We start from the raw sequence: 16,865 nt of genomic DNA, 5'->3' as shown, positions 1-16,865 counted from the left end.
GACATAGAAAGTGTATACTGCTGTGGCAGGCCTTCGTTTCTCTTGGTTTTGCCGTCTCAAAATCATACTGCCGTTATATTTTTAGCGCTAAGCTCACTGGGTGGTGTACACGACGAAATTGTCCTTCTGGGCCGTTGTAGGCCAGCTTCACAATTATAAGCCAGGATTTATCTAAGGAGGGGTAATTAGCGTTTACCTGACTGTCTAGACGAAGTGATACTCTCCAAGCAGATGTTAGGTCCTGGCTTGTATTGGACATCCTTTGATGCGTTTTGCTGGCAAATGTTAAAACAAATTCACAAAATAGAAAGGCCGACACGGAACGCCTAAAAAAATCATCCAAAACACGGTCGGGCTAAACGTCTGCTTGGAGAGTAAAATGCACTCAATACCCAGTCTAGCGAGCTATAGAAAAGAGATTTAGCCAATGGGTGTGCCAATAATAACCCCTTAGCTTTAGTGAATCTGTAATGGGCTGGAAACGGTAAGCTTTAGAAAGACGATAGGGCCGCAGTAAGTAAAATTTCTGGATGACATTAGCGAAGGCACCGAATTTCACCGATGTCCAATAAAAAAAAAACATTGTTAACCTCCGTTGATGGCCAACATAATGAACATGGTAAGATATACTAATATCTCATAAACGTCTATGAGTTTCCTCGCTACAGGTTTATATGCATTTTACACTTCCACATGGTCGTTGATCTTGGATATTATAAATTTAGCGATTATAATAAGACAGTTGACAGATCTGTAAAAATGTTTGGTTGCTCAACGATTGTTCAATTGCCCATAACTGGAAGACATAAAGGTGTGATGAAAAAGAAGAAAACTCCTCTTGAAGAGTAAAATGCGTTCCATGTTCAGTTTCGCGAGCTATGGAAACAGCTTAGAGCTATAAATAGGTGTGTCACTAATCACCTTATCATTGTATATCTTTACTGGGCCGACAACAGTATGCTTTAGAAGTGGAAGATCGCTCACTGTGCTATACACTTCTAAATAAGGCGGCTCTCACATGTTTTGTGGACGACTCACGCCACGTTCAAACTGCTTTTGTTTCTGTTTCCTAAAAATGTATGATTGGACCATACGGGATCTCCAAGCAGAGGTATGACACTGGTTCGCTGTGTACGTCTCTTCGTGGCATTTTCCATACCTCGCTTTGGTACGCGTTTCCTCCTTTTGTTGTTCGGTTTGAGGGCTAGTATACCGTGTACTTGTCTGCGTGACACAAGCGGACAAGTTGTACGACTTTCGCCTCGAAATCCAGTGATAGTGAAGGAGATATCTCAAACGCGATACGAATCGATCGGGGACACCAACGGACTCTTCTCCGTCAAAGTGACTTCGTGGTATGCCCATAGGCAGTAGGCCAAGGAATTCTCGTTGGATCGCCCGTGCATAACTTTCCAGGTTGGTGCCAAAATTCTGAGCGTGACCCAAAATGAAGTACTTTGGTATCACTATGATAACACGATAGCGGGTGCGAGTTCCGAGCGAGGCCGATAAGCCGAGCGTGTGCGAACGGTCCCGAGCGAAGCGTAAGGAGGGCTAAGGGCGATAGTCGATCTCTGACGGGGGCGTTTACATCGCCCAGCGGGGTCGATTATCTCGTGCCTCGGTCCCTTGGTTAACTACTACTCATGGCAACACAAAAATACCAAACTTATACTATTACTATAAAATTACAACAAAATTCTAGGAAAAGTCACCAAGTTTGGTAGTCCTAACACACATCGTTAGGCAGTTATACCACGTCAAACTTGGCGCGGGCACTTTTAGCCCCCCCCCCCCCCCCACGGTCTAGATAGGGTTAAGTGAATAATATAAATTTCCCATTTCAACTAGTCCATTAAGTACAGAAAATGAAAAGCAACCTTAGTTGATGTAATTGTTTACTCACTTTAAAAAGTTGGCAAAAGTTGAAGTTGTTGATACGGGGGTCGGTTTCCCTGGTCGTCCCGTCGCCGAAGGTGTGGGTGAAGCGGCGCGCTCTCTCCGGCTCTTATAGCGTGCGTTATTTTTAACCCCATTTGCATATGGGTAGGGAAGATCTTTGCTGTGGACGTGCTGGCATGATGCCTTCTTACTTATTTTTTTTTTCTTTTGAGGGAACCTTAAAAACTACATGTAGGCGTGGCCTTTTATACCAGGCTCATTTGAATATACCTGCACGTTTCCGCACGTCATACACGCAATTAGTCATTTGGGCTGCCATCTCGACTCGTGACTGGAAGGTCACGACATAAGCAAGTAAGCAAGCAAGTCATAAGAACGTGTTCACCAACATCTTGCGTAAGATCTTGCAATTTAATCTTGATTTTGCAATAAACATCCAATGAGTAATAATTTATCTGATCTTAACTAAATGTTTCTTAGTTCGCACAAGGAATGATGATAATTCCTTCGAATTATTTTGACTGTGGTTAAAGTGTTAAATTGGTTAGATATAAACAAAGTTGATTTCCATTCTATACATGAATATATATATATATTTTTTACATGTAAAGGTTTGGACAAATAGGATTTTCTTGTTAGTTCTCTTGGATTCTATCTAATTTGATGTTATGTTATGTCATGTCATGTTATGTCATGTTATGTTTTGTTAGAAAAACGAACTTAGTGTCTGAGAATAGCAACGTTACATCATGTCTTATGCAAGGTGTTATACAAGATGTTATACAAGCCTTATGCAAGATCTTATGCAAGGTGTTATGCAAGGTGTTATACAAGCCTTATGCAAGATCTACAATGCTGGGTCATTGGTACCGTATCGTCTTAAAGGCAACCTAAGCAATATTAGGGCGCTGAAAGTCATATATTCAAAATCAATTTTTTTCTGATTTCTATCCATAGTAAGTTTAGAAAACACTATCCCATCGCATATCGACCATCATGGAGCAAAAATGTGATGTCGTTGTGTGGTGGGAACTCATTGAAAATCTGAGCACTTGGAGGCCAGCCATCATTTCAAATCTTCCGAACATGCACGATTCTGACCGACAAGTCCCGAACGCTTCCAAAGAAATAATCACGTGGTCATAGCTCAATGTGCTTCGGCATTGTGACGTCACGCGGCCGGAAGTTACCGAAAATTGTCGACAGAAAACGGTTACGACTGGATTCTGGACTGATTTTTTGGGGGACCCAATAAATGAAATACTCCTTTTGTGGCTTGCTTCTGAGCTATTTTTAAACGCCCAATGTATGAAATAATGATGAAGATGTGCTAATATAGGGAAGTAAATGTAAATTGCAACCTCACCAAACAGAATCGCCTTCCCCAGAATATTTCAAGTTTTACCCCCTGAAATCGCTTAGGGCACCTTTAAGATGGCCCTCCCTTGGGCACTTGTGCAGTATTAGTAAAATTCTACATGCATGATTTCGATGCATTATGATTTGAATCTGCATGTCTACAAGAACTATAAGATAGATGCCATTTTATGTGCTCAAAGACAATATGACAGCTATAACGTTAAGACGTATTTCACAATATAGAATAACATCCTGGAGAGTCCAGCGATAATACAATACTTCTGGTAAAAAGTAGATACATTTTTTTTCAATGTGTTAAAAAAGAATAGTTCATTTCATTAACATTGCAACTTAAATATATTGCTTTAAACAAAAGGATACAGTATTCATGAAATAACTGATGTCCTACAGCAAACTGACCTTTATTGCTTCAACGGCTACACATGAGTTCAAGTATGAAACTTACAATTAATATTTTGGTAAACATCTTATATAAGTCATGGGTTGTGGGTCAAGCGTTTTGTGGGGATAGGGCAAAAATATTCGAGACACAAAAATAAAAACAATTAGCTAGCTCTAAACAAAATCGGGCTAAACCTAGTGCAAGTGTCCCTCATGTGATAGTATTGTGTGAGTTCTATAACTTTTCTCCAGTCAAAACCTTTTTTTTATACCACAGCTACTTTCATATCTTTTTCCTACCCTACTTTAAATTCAAGTGTCTTTCCATCAATATAACGTAAGATATTGCTTATAAATTACTGAGAATCTTTCACTTCTATACGTAAAATGTAGTATGAGAGATAAATTAGATAACGGCAGGATACAGAATTATTCATATGAAATAAAAAAAAGAAATTGTAGTCAAATTTGACTACAGAGACCACTCAAGGACTAAGAGAATATCGTAGTTGTTCCAGAAATTTAATGCAAAAATGGATCTTACTATCAGTACCGATAAACTATCATGAAAATCAAAGCACGTGCCCTGTCTTGTCGGATTTTATGATCATCATTCGTCCGGATTTATTCCGGTCAGGTACACTCAATAAAGTTTTTCCAGTAGGATTTGATCTGTCGGATTTGAGTGTGTTTGTAAACTACACTTCCTTTTTCTTTTATAGCATCTGCATTGTATTCAAACGAGTCATTCTTTGCGTCATCATACAAACTGTGCATGTATGTGTGTGTTTCTTTGTGAGAGAGTTTTTGTGTTTTGTATGTGTGTTTGTGTGTGTGTAGTTGTGTTTTCTGTGTCTTTAAGTGTATCATTTTGTATGTGTATATGTATATGTGTGCATGTGTATATTTGTGTGTGCCAGTGGCTGTGCCAGTTTGTGTGTGTGTGTGTGTGTGTGTGTGTGTGTGTGTGTGTGTGGGGGGGGGGGGGGGGGGTGGGTGGGTGGGTGGGTGTGTGCTCGTGTAGCACGCGCACCGCATTTAATTATTTAATTTAAACGGCTTCGAAGTACAACGTAACCAAGGTGATATCCGTTCACTACCTCATTCCTTCAACTCGCTACGTATACCATAGCTGATCTTGTGGGGGAAACGAGTGTAGGGGCCCCGGTAATAATCAGATGGCAACCAGGCTACTTCGAGCGTTGACCTATGAAACGAAGAAGCATCAGCACTATTTGTGTGTAGAGCTCTGTCCTCATTTGAGGGCCTGAAGAAAACAAATTCACCTCGCTCATCAGGTCATTTTGCATCAGGTAACAACAATAGAACAGCTGATGACAGACCACTGCATCTATAATCATGCCCTCGACGGTCGCGATTCATAATGAAAACTAGAGTTCCACGAACACATATCTTCGCCGAATAAGCAAGGGTTTCTATAAAGAGTGCAGAGAGCGGTGTTTTTATAAAGTTCTTAAATCTATTATGTTTATAAATGTTACTTCATATATCAAGTTGAGTCTATCAATTGACATGTGTGTGTTATGTACAGGGTATAGTGGTTTGCAAGTTAGATTTGAAATGTATGTTACAATCAATGCCTATGTAATTATAATTGCTGTTGTTAGAAGAGCGTTTGAATTATATGTGCCAAGGGTTAACATGTAAAAAATGTAGCTTTGTGTGTATGGACAGTATTACCTTAAGTAGCAGTTTGTTGTTATATCAAGGCAACACAGAAGATGATGATGATGATTACAGTAACTCTGATACTGTCTTGTACATGTCCACGGACATAAACGTGATCTAGAAGGGTACTATTGTCAGTGGAGCTTGAACTGTCCCGTTACGGATTACAAGGATTTGGGCAGGAAGAGGTCAAAATTGAAATCACCAAGGATAAATGTCAAGATGTCACTTGGAAGTTGATGCATGACGTTTTTGTAGTCTATCGATAAAGGCGGCTTCAGGCAGGGAGTGTGGTCTGTAGATGTTAATGCTGTTGACTGTGGTCGATAGTTTAGTGACTGTGGTAGCTACATGTATGCACTCCAGTCCATCTCTGAAATATGGAGCTGTGTAGGATTGACGTCTTGTGTTAAGTAACAGTCATCACCCCTCCTCCTGTTCCATTTCTGTCTGTTCTAAAGGCCGTTGCTTGTGACAGAAAATGTTACGGCTGTTGTTGGCCATTCAGGAAGGTTTCCACGAAGCAGAAGACATCGACTGGTTGCATACAGTTTAAATCCCAATAGATAAAATCCGTTCAAACTCAACACGACTCAAGGCAACATATAACTGACCTGGGGAAAAATGAGCTTTGCGCTCAAAGGGGACAACACTTTTGCCCAGTGATTTACCTCGAACTATATCAGTATATGTACAGCCCCATGCTAAAGATAGAGGGTACTGTTCTCGATGTACTTGGATCGTCCGCTTGTCGTAACCGTTGGGGAACTAAACGTTGTATTTTAATGAGTACCACGTTTGGGTAAATCTTTCTTGTATCGTCGGCAATTGCTTGTTTGCCAACGCGTTCACATCATGACCCGTGCTGTCAATGCCCTCTACTGTTGCGAATGCGCCCTTAACAGTTCCGTCTGAAACGTTACGCCAGTGGCAGTGACTATGACTCTTGCCCCTACTGCTATTGACAATATCTCTCTTAAGCCTCCTGTTTTACTTGGTTTTGTGGAGTGTTAGATTTGTGAGACCTGACTGTTACTGTTTTATGATATATTTTTTCGTGTCTCTGGCTTTAATGTGAAACACCCCGGAGAGTCGGGTTTCATATTGTTCTCGTGTACCTCGGGGTTGGTCCTAAAGACGTGCAACGCTAGTGCTCCTGATGGGTCTGTTTTGAAGGCTTTCCTGGTTTTGAGGATATTTATATCACTATCTGTACAAGAACCTTTTTGTACTCTCATCTACGAAGGACTGTGGTCCACATCCAGCGTAAGTGTGGTATATACAACGGCATTTTACAAACCACATAAGCTTAGTATAATGCCTTCTGTACTGCCTGCTGCTTGCACATTATTTCTTATATCTATCGATCGCCAACGTTTTCATTTTTGTTTTCACATAAATGTTGTGTAAAGAATTCTTGTAACGTGCCATGTATATAGTCACATGTGCACAGTTAAAGCATAATGGTGGTGAATTGAGAAACGCCGTGTCCAGGCGATGTTCAATTGTTTTTATTTTGACTTGTCCCAGGCGAACAGTGAATGTTAACAACCAGGCCAGGCCTGTCCTGTCCGTGTTTGTTGATATAAGCTCCCTCCAAGCGGGTAATGTAGTGCTGCCTGACCCATACAAGGAATGCAGAGCATCAATCTTGAGCCTAAGTGACAAACAGGTGTTGTCCTTGGATGTAGGTCGACAAGAGGTACTTTAACGCAATTATAAACAAGCCTATTTCACAACTTAATTAGACCCTGATTACAATTTCATACATCTAGATTTGTTAATCATTACCTCAATAAGATACCTGTCAAAAACATTGCAAATTCATCAAACCCTACCCGAGATATTTGCCTCCAAAGGTAACATAAAAAAAGCCCACTGCAGTTCTAAGCAGGCCACTAGGGGGTCTAAACTCACATCACTTACTCCCTGCCACAAGAGCTATAAACCACATAAAAATCATGACTATAACACTTGCATGAAATTTGACTACAAGCTTTTGGCGGATTGATAAACTTTCCTCGTTCATTATGCAAATTATTTCCTTATTTGCATGATAAGTATTCAATAATGTAAAGCATCACCCAAACTATCTAAATGCAATAAATCATGATAATCCATCAATCCCTGCTGGAGTTATTCGTCTCAAAAGGTAACAACAAAAACGCCAACTGCAGTTCCAAACAAGCAGCTAGGGGGCCTTAATTTACACCACTCACTTGCTGTCCCAGAAGCTATCTACAACATTAAAATGATGAACCTGACACCTCCAGAAAATTTGGCCTCAAACTTTGAAGCTCCGCTGCAGTACCTTAAGTATTCGCTAGGAGGCCCATTATCGAACTTGACCTTCCTCTTTGACACCCCTACTTATCCACTTAATATCATGCACAACCGTCAACAGCTCCTCGAGTTATGTTGGCGACATACAAAATCACGTACACACAAAGCATGCTGCAGTACTGTAGGAAAGCGCCAGATAAATCATTTCGAACTTGACCTTCGTTTCCACAATATCTACACACCTACAAAAAATCATGAAGATCCATCAACGTTTCCGTCACTTTTTTTGCCTGCATACAAACACAAAAAGATGCAAAGTGCGCTGCAGTACTGTTAAAAAACGCAAGGTTAACCATTTTCGAACTTGACCTTCCTTTGCACAACCACTACACACCTACCAAAAATCATAAAGATTCATCGAAGTTTTCTTGAGTTATGCTCTTGACATACATACAGACCCACCTAACAGATTTCTCAACCGAAAACATAATCTTCTCCGAGTACAAGTACTCGGCGAAGATAATTATAAATGCCATAATATAATTTTGGTCACACAGCTGGCTCCATCCAGTAATAAGGGACTAAACTGAAAAAAGTGCACCGAGTCAAGTGTAGAAAAGTCTGGATAATAGTTACCTGCGGGGCACCAGAGTGTCTAACAACTAAGATAACATATAGAAGGATGGTACCGATAACACTTTTGTACACAGTCATCCAACCAAGGACAGTGGAATCTTCTGTCTGACTGGTGGCACTGGTTTTGGCATTGAAAAGCGTTGACCTCTGATATCTTGTCTGTGACCTTGTAGACGATGACTTGATCCATTAAAGCTCGTAATTGGCTGGAGCCTTTTGCAAAACCTCTTTGTTATATTTTAAAATCACGTCATCTGAAAGTCTCGGGTGAAATAAAAATCCTACAGGACAGATTGTCGCATTTGATGAATTTCTGGGGGGATGTAATTCTTTTGTTTGAAGGCCGGTTACTCTTTCTGAAAAAAAAACTGAAAAACTCTTTTTGGATCAAACTTGAGTAATGCTGTTTTGATATTTAAACATTTACCATCGTGCACCATCATATCGACCGCTTTATCTTTCTCGCTCATTGTTTAGTCGAAATGACTGTCAGAAAAGCCTAGTTGGGTGACTTCGAATAGTTCATTTGTCAGACCACCCTGTGTGCTAATTACAACTATCCTGTTCAAGAGCGAGAAAGATGAAGCGGTCGATAAGTATACTGCATAAGCGGAGATTTTCGGGGGTTTAGTTTTTTTGGAAGGGAAAAATAAGGTGTTCACTGTTGAAACAAGGGAGAAGGCGCGCAGAAGACTAGCAATTTTCAAGGTACTTTTCAGTTTGCTCTGAATCAGTCACCGCGCAAACCAGCGCAAACATTTCCCATTTTACAGTATCTCTCATTGACGTGGGTTTATCATTCCCGGGTCGCTCATGCGTTTGTATTGTGTAAGTCCAACGTTGCATCTCTTCCGTCAACGACCTTAGTTTGTATTTGGCCCCGAGGCCTTATCAAGTAGACATACATGTCTTCCTACCCTGCTTAAGGACTTTGGGACATTATACCTCCCCTCCCAAAAGTAATGCTCCCTACCATACCTGATAATCTTAACATGCCCCCTCCTTAAAGCAACCTGTCACAAGTGTTAAATCCTTGTAAGACGCTCGCAAGACTGTACCAGTAGAGGCGTAGAATTGGACATCAAGAAACAGGGCACATTTAGGAATCTTACAGGGAATCTTACATTTTCCGACTTCAGTGATGTCTGTAACAACAAGTAAAACCACAGTTATACAGCTAGGGTGACAACTACTTATATTGCACCCAAGGGGATTCATCAGAAACACAAACGAACACTGTTGTCTTCTAAAATCATAACAAAGGCTTTTTAACAAGATAAATTGACAGAAGGTTGATACAGACATGGGCCATTAGCCACCATGGCAAATAAGCACGCTGACAAAAACAAAGGCTCCTTCCAAACTTACAAGCACGCTGTCTCCTTTTTCCAAATCTTAAATCTTACATGTTACAGATACGGGTCATTAACCACCATTACAAATTCACAGAAGGCTGTGACAAACTTACAAGCACACTGTCCTCAAAAAGGAGGCACGCTCTTTCTCCAAATCTTAAATCCTACAGAATCGGGTCATTGGCCACCGTGATAAGTTCACAGAAGGCTGTGACAAACTTATATGCACGATGTCTCCTAAAAAAACCCGAAGGCTTTCTGCTATACCACAAACATCGTTACGCCTTTACAAACATCACCCAAAACTTTCTTGACTACGGTAAAAACTACTGAAAGTAGCTGTGACTCTATCATTCACAGAGTGAATTCATAATGGGTTACTGCTACTCCGGATAACATGTTAAAGGCATAAACATAGACACGAAACTCATCATACCAAAAGCCGTAGAAATCGAAGACCAAGGTCTTGAGCATAGCCGGTGCAATTTAAGCACTGAAACCTTCCCCCATGGTAAAACCGCAGTGATCACAGTCGTGTATCTTAATTGTAATGATTATCTACTGACGGACTGGGGAATGCAAGGCTAGACAGGGACTGCTGTGGAGCCATGTAGGTTTGAGTGGCAATGGTCGAAATACACTCCACATAAACAAGCAATATCTAGGAGTTGGTAACGTTTGTTTGAGACCCTGTATCCAACCGCCCCCCCCCCCACCCCATGGTTTTGACGTGTCGCAGTGAATGAATAGGGCGAAAACTTTACACCTGTTGTGTAGATGAATTGAACGAAAGCAGCCGCTTAAGCAACTCGTGTGGCAATCGGAGGATTTTATCCTAACCTAGAAATGTTAATCATTCAACACAGATATGACCAAAAAAAAATACCAGTCTCGTGTCCAGGCGATTCGCTGTGCCGCGGCCGGGCGTTCCTCTGTACTTGAGATAGAGCCGCTGAGTGAAACGCCTTTGTACGGATTAAATTTTAACTAAGGTAACCTTAACTATTTATTCACGTACTCACACTAGTCTGAAAAAAGTTACAGACCTAACTTTCTTATCTTCTATACGCAGGGCTAAACTTACGCCGGACTTCTTTCTTATATTTTGAGTCAAGTAACCCGTTACGAGTGTGAAAGGCTGTGTAATTTTTGTTTGATGTTGGTGGTGAATGCGCTTTGTTCTTGATCAGCGTTAATGAATTACAGCCAGGTCTTGAATGCTGGGCATATTGCGGCGGAAGTTGCCGGGGTACGCTAGAGGTCGGCGTACATACGTTACAGGTCGGTGTACGTACGCAACCCCTACGAATCCGGCCATGTTTACAAAAATTGACCTTTGACCCCCTTCTCTACCTGATAATCACACAAAAACAGCAAATTTCGCAGGCCTACAGACACCACAAACATCAGTGGATGAAAGTCTGATTTTTCAACACAATAAGAAGGTAGAAACCCTTACCTGTAACATCCAGCTCCAAAATATCAACATATCCTGGAAAAAGACCCTTTACAGCTACTTTTGCCAAGGGTATCAAACCTATTTCTTCTGCGCCTGCGCGGATTACTGGAGCGTCGCCTAAATCTTGAAAACGTTGATCTGTATTCACGATCTCTGTCCTCTCTACATTGAATCTCCACTCCAGACTAACAACTCTAGTCCAGACTCCAGACTGATTTCTAGTACATCGGTTCTCTTTATATACCTTCTAAGCGCCTACGTAGCGGAATGCATCCAAACTACTCCCAGCATATAGCGTATTGACTAGAAATGTAAAAGTAAAGTAGAAATAAACTGATCTAGATATTGGTTTACTTCTGCGAATTTCTAAGGGAATGCAAGCAGATAAACAGTAACGATAAAGGGGAAGGAAACGGTTCTCGTGGTTGCTTTTGCGAACAGCGATATTAGCAATTTGGCTACAAACATGCACCACGTAACTGTCGGCCTGGATGTAGTCGAAAAAAACCTCCAGATGTTGCCAGAGGGCGGGCCAGAGTATGTCCCCTAGCATCAAAACCGAGTAGAGGGCTATGTGAGAACGTCGCTGTCGGAATTGGCAAGGTAAATATAGCGGTTACCCAGAACGAAGATAGGTAACTTCAGAACTCTTGACTCTGCACAATGCACCCAAGTTACCATGAGACCTCCTAGAGCTTTCTATGGAATATATGAAACTCTTCGTTCGTTCGTTCGTTCGTTCGTTCGTTCGTTCGTTCGTTCGTTCGTTCGTTCGTTCGTACGCTCGCTCGTTCGCTCGCTCGCTCGCTCGCTCGCTCATTATTTCGTTCGTTCGTTCGCTCGCTCGCTCGCTCGTTCGCTCATTATTTCGTTCGTTCGTTCGTTCGTTCGCTCGCTCGCTCGCTCGCTCGTTCGTTCGTTCGTTCGTTCGTTCGTTTGTTCGTTCGTTCGTTCATTCGTTAATGTGCTCGAGGTATCTCCTCGAACACGGTATCCCCGTTTTACGCTCCTTCCAAAAGACGGGTGCAGCCCCAACTGAAACGTCCTGACCCAGGATTTAACCGGGGTCTTCCAGTTACCAATTAATTGAAACCAATGAGCTTTTATCAAAACCTCCTTGATTGGAACCAAGAGCTGAACTGTGAGGCTGCTACCAGCTGAGCTTCAGGGACATTCCATATGAAGTTCTTTGCTCAAAATTAATACCTCTATCAAAATATGTTTTCGGTGTGTCTGTATGTATGTCTTTGTGTTTGTGTCTCCAGGTATTATGGCCAGCAATGAATTATGGGAGATGCGATGTGCAAGTCCATGACATCAGAAGTCAATATGGCGGCGCCCATATAAACTCAGTAGGGGTACATTGGCAGCACCCCTCTGCACTCAAATAACATGCCTCCCAATTAGGAAAGTATGACTACATTTTTGGTTTCCACGTCCTTACATGACAGACAAATGAATTTGGTATGGTGATAGCCTTCGTACGAGATGGGGAGGGGTAATTTGGAAGATTTCATTTGCTTTGGGGTGCCTAGAATTTTTGGATTTGGGGTCAACCTGAGAATACTAGTAGTCACATTTGGAGTGGGGTGATTTTGGTGTAGTCCAATCTCTAGCACCTTTGAATGGTTAAAGAGTCGTATTTATCTTTGGAGCCCATTATCAAAGAATGAAAGAAAGACCTTTATTTTATGTTTATGCTCTCACAAGCTAATTATTGTCGTCAAATTGGGATAAGTTCTTTTTGGACTGAGATGAATTTGGAACAGTTCCTTTTTGGACAGAAGTTATTATGTAAGTCCGTTTTAACAAAGGGGTGATTGTGGAACAGTCTATTTTGCACACGGGATGGATAGGGGTAGAATATGCTGTCTTTGGTGTTACCATTCCAGTTCAGGTTTTCATGTTCAGCAAGAGAGATTTTTATTACAGATGAACATAGATTAACATTTTCCACACTTTCCATAACAAGAACTCAAGAAAACACTAGCTTTAAAAGCTACCAGATTAATCAAAATCAATGTAACACAATTGGCCAACAGTCCTGTACGTTTATTCTCCTCACCATTGGCTTTTGTATAGGGTAGAAAAGTACGACATGATTTGAGACGAAAATTTATCGAGATTCATCATTGATCCTTATGAAATATCTATGCTTTTAAGATTTGACATGAAAAAAAGAAACTACAGTAGACGTAGTGTCTTTCACATTTTGGTCAAGCCAGCTCAATTACTGATTGCGATTTCATACAATTATGATAGAACCTTATTGTCAATGGTACACCACTCGGCAAGCAGCATTAATAGACTAAAGATCCTCCTTGTACAGGTCTTCTTCTTGTATGTCTTCCTCTTGCAGAATAAGACGCAGCCAGGGCCACTAGGTCTCTGAGGAATAAAGATAAGACAATAGTTCAATTCTATAAGGCGAATTGTTTATCCCTGTTTGCTAGATAGTCTTGCTATGTATATTACAATTTCGTGTCTATTTAGTAATTTGGATTGTTTGATCGGTGTAAATTCTTCGAAATGGAGCGTACTTGTTTGTTGTTCGTTTCCACAGTTCAATGTGGTTAGTTTACAGAATGAAAATGTCGTCAACTATGTTAGTCCACAATGGGCAAATACAAGTGGATAGCCTCAAGCCAACCGTACACACTCACGCCACATCTTCAGAAAAGACGCCGTAGCCGCACAATTCCCGTTTAAAACTTTTTTCGAGCCAACACCAATGTCAGTCCACAATGCTATGATCAAAACAGTAGTTTTTCTCTAGCCTGTTTGCCAGCCTTTTTAGCTTCCGTACGCTACGCAAGCTCCGCTGCTGGTCAAAAATGCTGCAGCGGAGCTTGGGTAGCGTACGGAAGCTAAAAAGGCGGGCACCCATACGGCAGCGGAGCTTGGGTAGCGTACGGAAGCTAAAAAGGCTGGTACCCAGGCTAGTTTTTCTCACCATCACTCATCAGGGCGGCCGTTGACCTCCCCTAGTTCCTCCTCCAGCTCCTCCAGTTCGTCTTCCACCAGACCCAAGGCGGCAGCTTCCTCCACTTCATTCACATCCTCCTCCAACTCATCGTCAGCCAGCTCCAGGGCTGCCACTTTCTTCTCGAAGTCGTTGCCTGCTGTAGATTAAAAACATATATGTGAGTCAAGTAAAGGTAGAGTTAGTTCTACGGTCCATTGAGGTCACCATTCCCTTCTAACCAACTCCTGCAATACCTCAAACAGATTCAAGGGGGCATCACTCTACGCTCCGCTTCATGCATCACGTCCGTCAGCTCAGCATCATCATCTCAGAGAGCAGCAACAAGGTAAGGTACAATAACACATCATTGTCACAGTAGGGCTGACTTAAACCTTCAGAACCTAATTAGCATATATAGCAGTGCGGTGACAAAATTTACATGGCTGATCCAATTGACCTGGACAGTGCGGCAGGGTTATAAGTTAAATTCATGGCTTTGGACATTTCTCCCACTTTATAAGCATTGTATTGTCATGCATTGAAACTCCTTACACCTGTAGTAGGTTGGAATAAAAGTTGAATACATGGGGCTCAACTTCACCTTTCTTGTAGAGGTGACCCCTCCTCCGCCTCCCGCTCGTGGAGTCTACCAGGGCAGATGCTGCCAACATGACAGCTATCAGCAAAGCGACTTTCATACTGTGAACGGAAAGGAAAATGGTTAAGGGGGAGTGGGGTCAATAGGGTCTTGAAAGGGGTTAGGTTAGACTGCATTTACACATGTTCTCGCTGGTTGGGGTTACTAGGGGGCGTGTACCGTCGGGCCGGCCGCTAGGAGCGCGATTTAGTCAGGCTAGGGTTGAATGTATATATTGAAGATGTATACGGTCAGGAAGTTCACCGTTAAGAAACAAGTAAATGTAACACACAAAATGATCATGGCTTACCTTGAAATAGTCACGCTCAACTTGAGACGTATCAATCTATGTGACTTGTTGTAAAGAGTTTGATCTTTAAGAGATCTTCGGTGTTGTCCCAAGACTCTATTTTCTGCTCAATAATATGTTCTGAGGCGACCTCTCGTATGACTAGATTTACAGTTAAGAGCTGGTCGAACGAGATATTTGCCATTCCGACCTTGGGATTAGTACTAGTATAGTAAATTCAACATACCATATGGGCCCTTAAAAGCGGAACTCCACCCCAATACTGGATATTAAACGACATCGTTTTCAATTTGATCAAAACAAAATCGGCTAGATTTGTAAAATTCATCAAAGAGTAACAGAAAATGGACCATTTATAATCTGGTAACTTAGTTTAGGCCCTGTATAGAGATAATTATAATGTCCCCGGATCTGTCCTTGCCTGTGGGTATATACATAGCGAGAAATGTTTTTCTTCTTTGATTCGCCTTGCTAACTTCCTTCAGTTCTGTTTTCGACCATCCTGACCCATGGCGTCATTTGGATTCTGTCGACAGTAGTTTCTCTTGTCATGTAATAATTCAACTTTGTCTCTATTTCATGATCGTTGACAGACACATAAGGTATGTGGTCTGCCTAAGGGCGTTTCAAGAACGAGTTTGGGAACTCGTCGTGATGTTATTCAGAGATCACTAGTTAGTTTTCCAAACATGACATATAAATACTTTTTGTCGAACTTCTCTACGTTATGCTCAGCTATTACATTTGCATTTACATTTACATTACACTGTCTTTTGAAAATACGTCACGGTGTATAAAAGGACTATACTTTTCATAGAAAAGGACAAACCATACATATGGTAAACCGGTCGTGTGGACTTCACTAGTGGTCCAAACATTGAACTGAATTACGAAAGACTGTACGTTGAGAATGTACGTTGTGTTCTCTATCCACACGATTTAAACCATATATGTGTAGACACTATTGCGTTGACATACTTATAATCATCTACCTTATATACCACCTGCCTATACCCATTGACTAATGAACATCTTTTATGAGGTGACTCTCACCTTGAAATAATCTGGATCGACTTCAGACGTATGAATCTTGCAACTTGGTGTGAAGAGTTTGTTCTGTCGGCGCCACTTCTCTGTGTTGTCGATTTGTCTGCTTTGTAATACGTTCCAAGGTCTCTCGTTTGACTAGAGTTACATAGCTGGTCCAGCAAGATTCCTGCAATCATGTGATCTGTTGTGAAGGCCTAGGGCCTATGACAAAGGGATGGGTTTCGTCATCACAGGTTTGTCAGGTCTATCTTGGTTTCGTCGGCCCAAAATATACATTCTATACATCCTGCGGTGAGTGAAAAAAATGTCTGGATACATTAATTTTCAATTTCAATTTATCTATTTACAATTATAGAATTATTTGTATTGCTTGCACAATTGCTAGAATACCACGACGGTAGGTATAGAGAAATTGATGTTTTTAAACATCATACAAAATATATCCCGTATAGTGCGACTGATTTAAAAAAAAAAAAGCAATCGCAGTGTAAAGGACACATTTTGTATGATAGGGTGAACAATATCTTGATCATATTTACATGGTGGCAGTGAGAAAATGGGTTGGTGGAAAGAGCTCTCCAGTCCGAGTGGAAACGCTGTCCAGTCTGGCTATGGGGCGGAAAAGGCTGTCCCACCAGTCCGACTTAGTTAGTTAGTTAAAATCCTCCCACACCATAAGATGTATAGGACGGTGCCCATCTCCGATTCATAGCCCTGGGGCCACACTGGGGTGCAATCACTGCAGCAGGGGGCTAGTCCACTGGCAGTGGAGTGTGTTTAACTTCCATACTGTTTCATAAGTATGTACCATTTTTATA

At 41.4% G+C, this 16,865-nt stretch overlaps 1 protein-coding gene across 2 annotated transcripts; it reads right to left on the bottom strand.

Annotated features, from left to right (window-relative positions):
• Positions 1 to 13,122: 13,122 nt before the first annotated feature.
• LOC136429325 (uncharacterized) lies at positions 13,123 to 16,304 on the bottom strand. 2 transcript variants are annotated; one of them, XM_066419179.1, is made up of 4 exons: positions 16,051 to 16,304; positions 14,652 to 14,749; positions 14,039 to 14,207; positions 13,123 to 13,473 (listed from the first exon to the last, which is right to left on the bottom strand). In XM_066419179.1, the coding sequence occupies exons 1-3, from the start codon at positions 16,221 to 16,223 to the stop codon at positions 14,041 to 14,043; spliced, it is 438 nt and encodes a 145-aa protein (XP_066275276.1). In that variant the 5' UTR covers positions 16,224 to 16,304; the 3' UTR covers positions 13,123 to 13,473; positions 14,039 to 14,040. The 2 variants fall into 2 exon arrangements, with proteins under 2 accessions (XP_066275276.1, XP_066275277.1); XM_066419180.1 differs by having other exon boundaries at positions 14,039 to 14,204.
• Positions 16,305 to 16,865: the final 561 nt, after the last annotated feature.

This window comes from Branchiostoma lanceolatum, chromosome 3, assembly GCF_035083965.1.
Source record: "Branchiostoma lanceolatum isolate klBraLanc5 chromosome 3, klBraLanc5.hap2, whole genome shotgun sequence".
NCBI classification, from domain to species: Eukaryota; Metazoa; Chordata; class Leptocardii; order Amphioxiformes; family Branchiostomatidae; genus Branchiostoma; species Branchiostoma lanceolatum.
The sequence above is the reverse complement of the archived record's forward strand: the minus strand, read 5'-3'. Positions and strand labels throughout refer to the sequence as shown.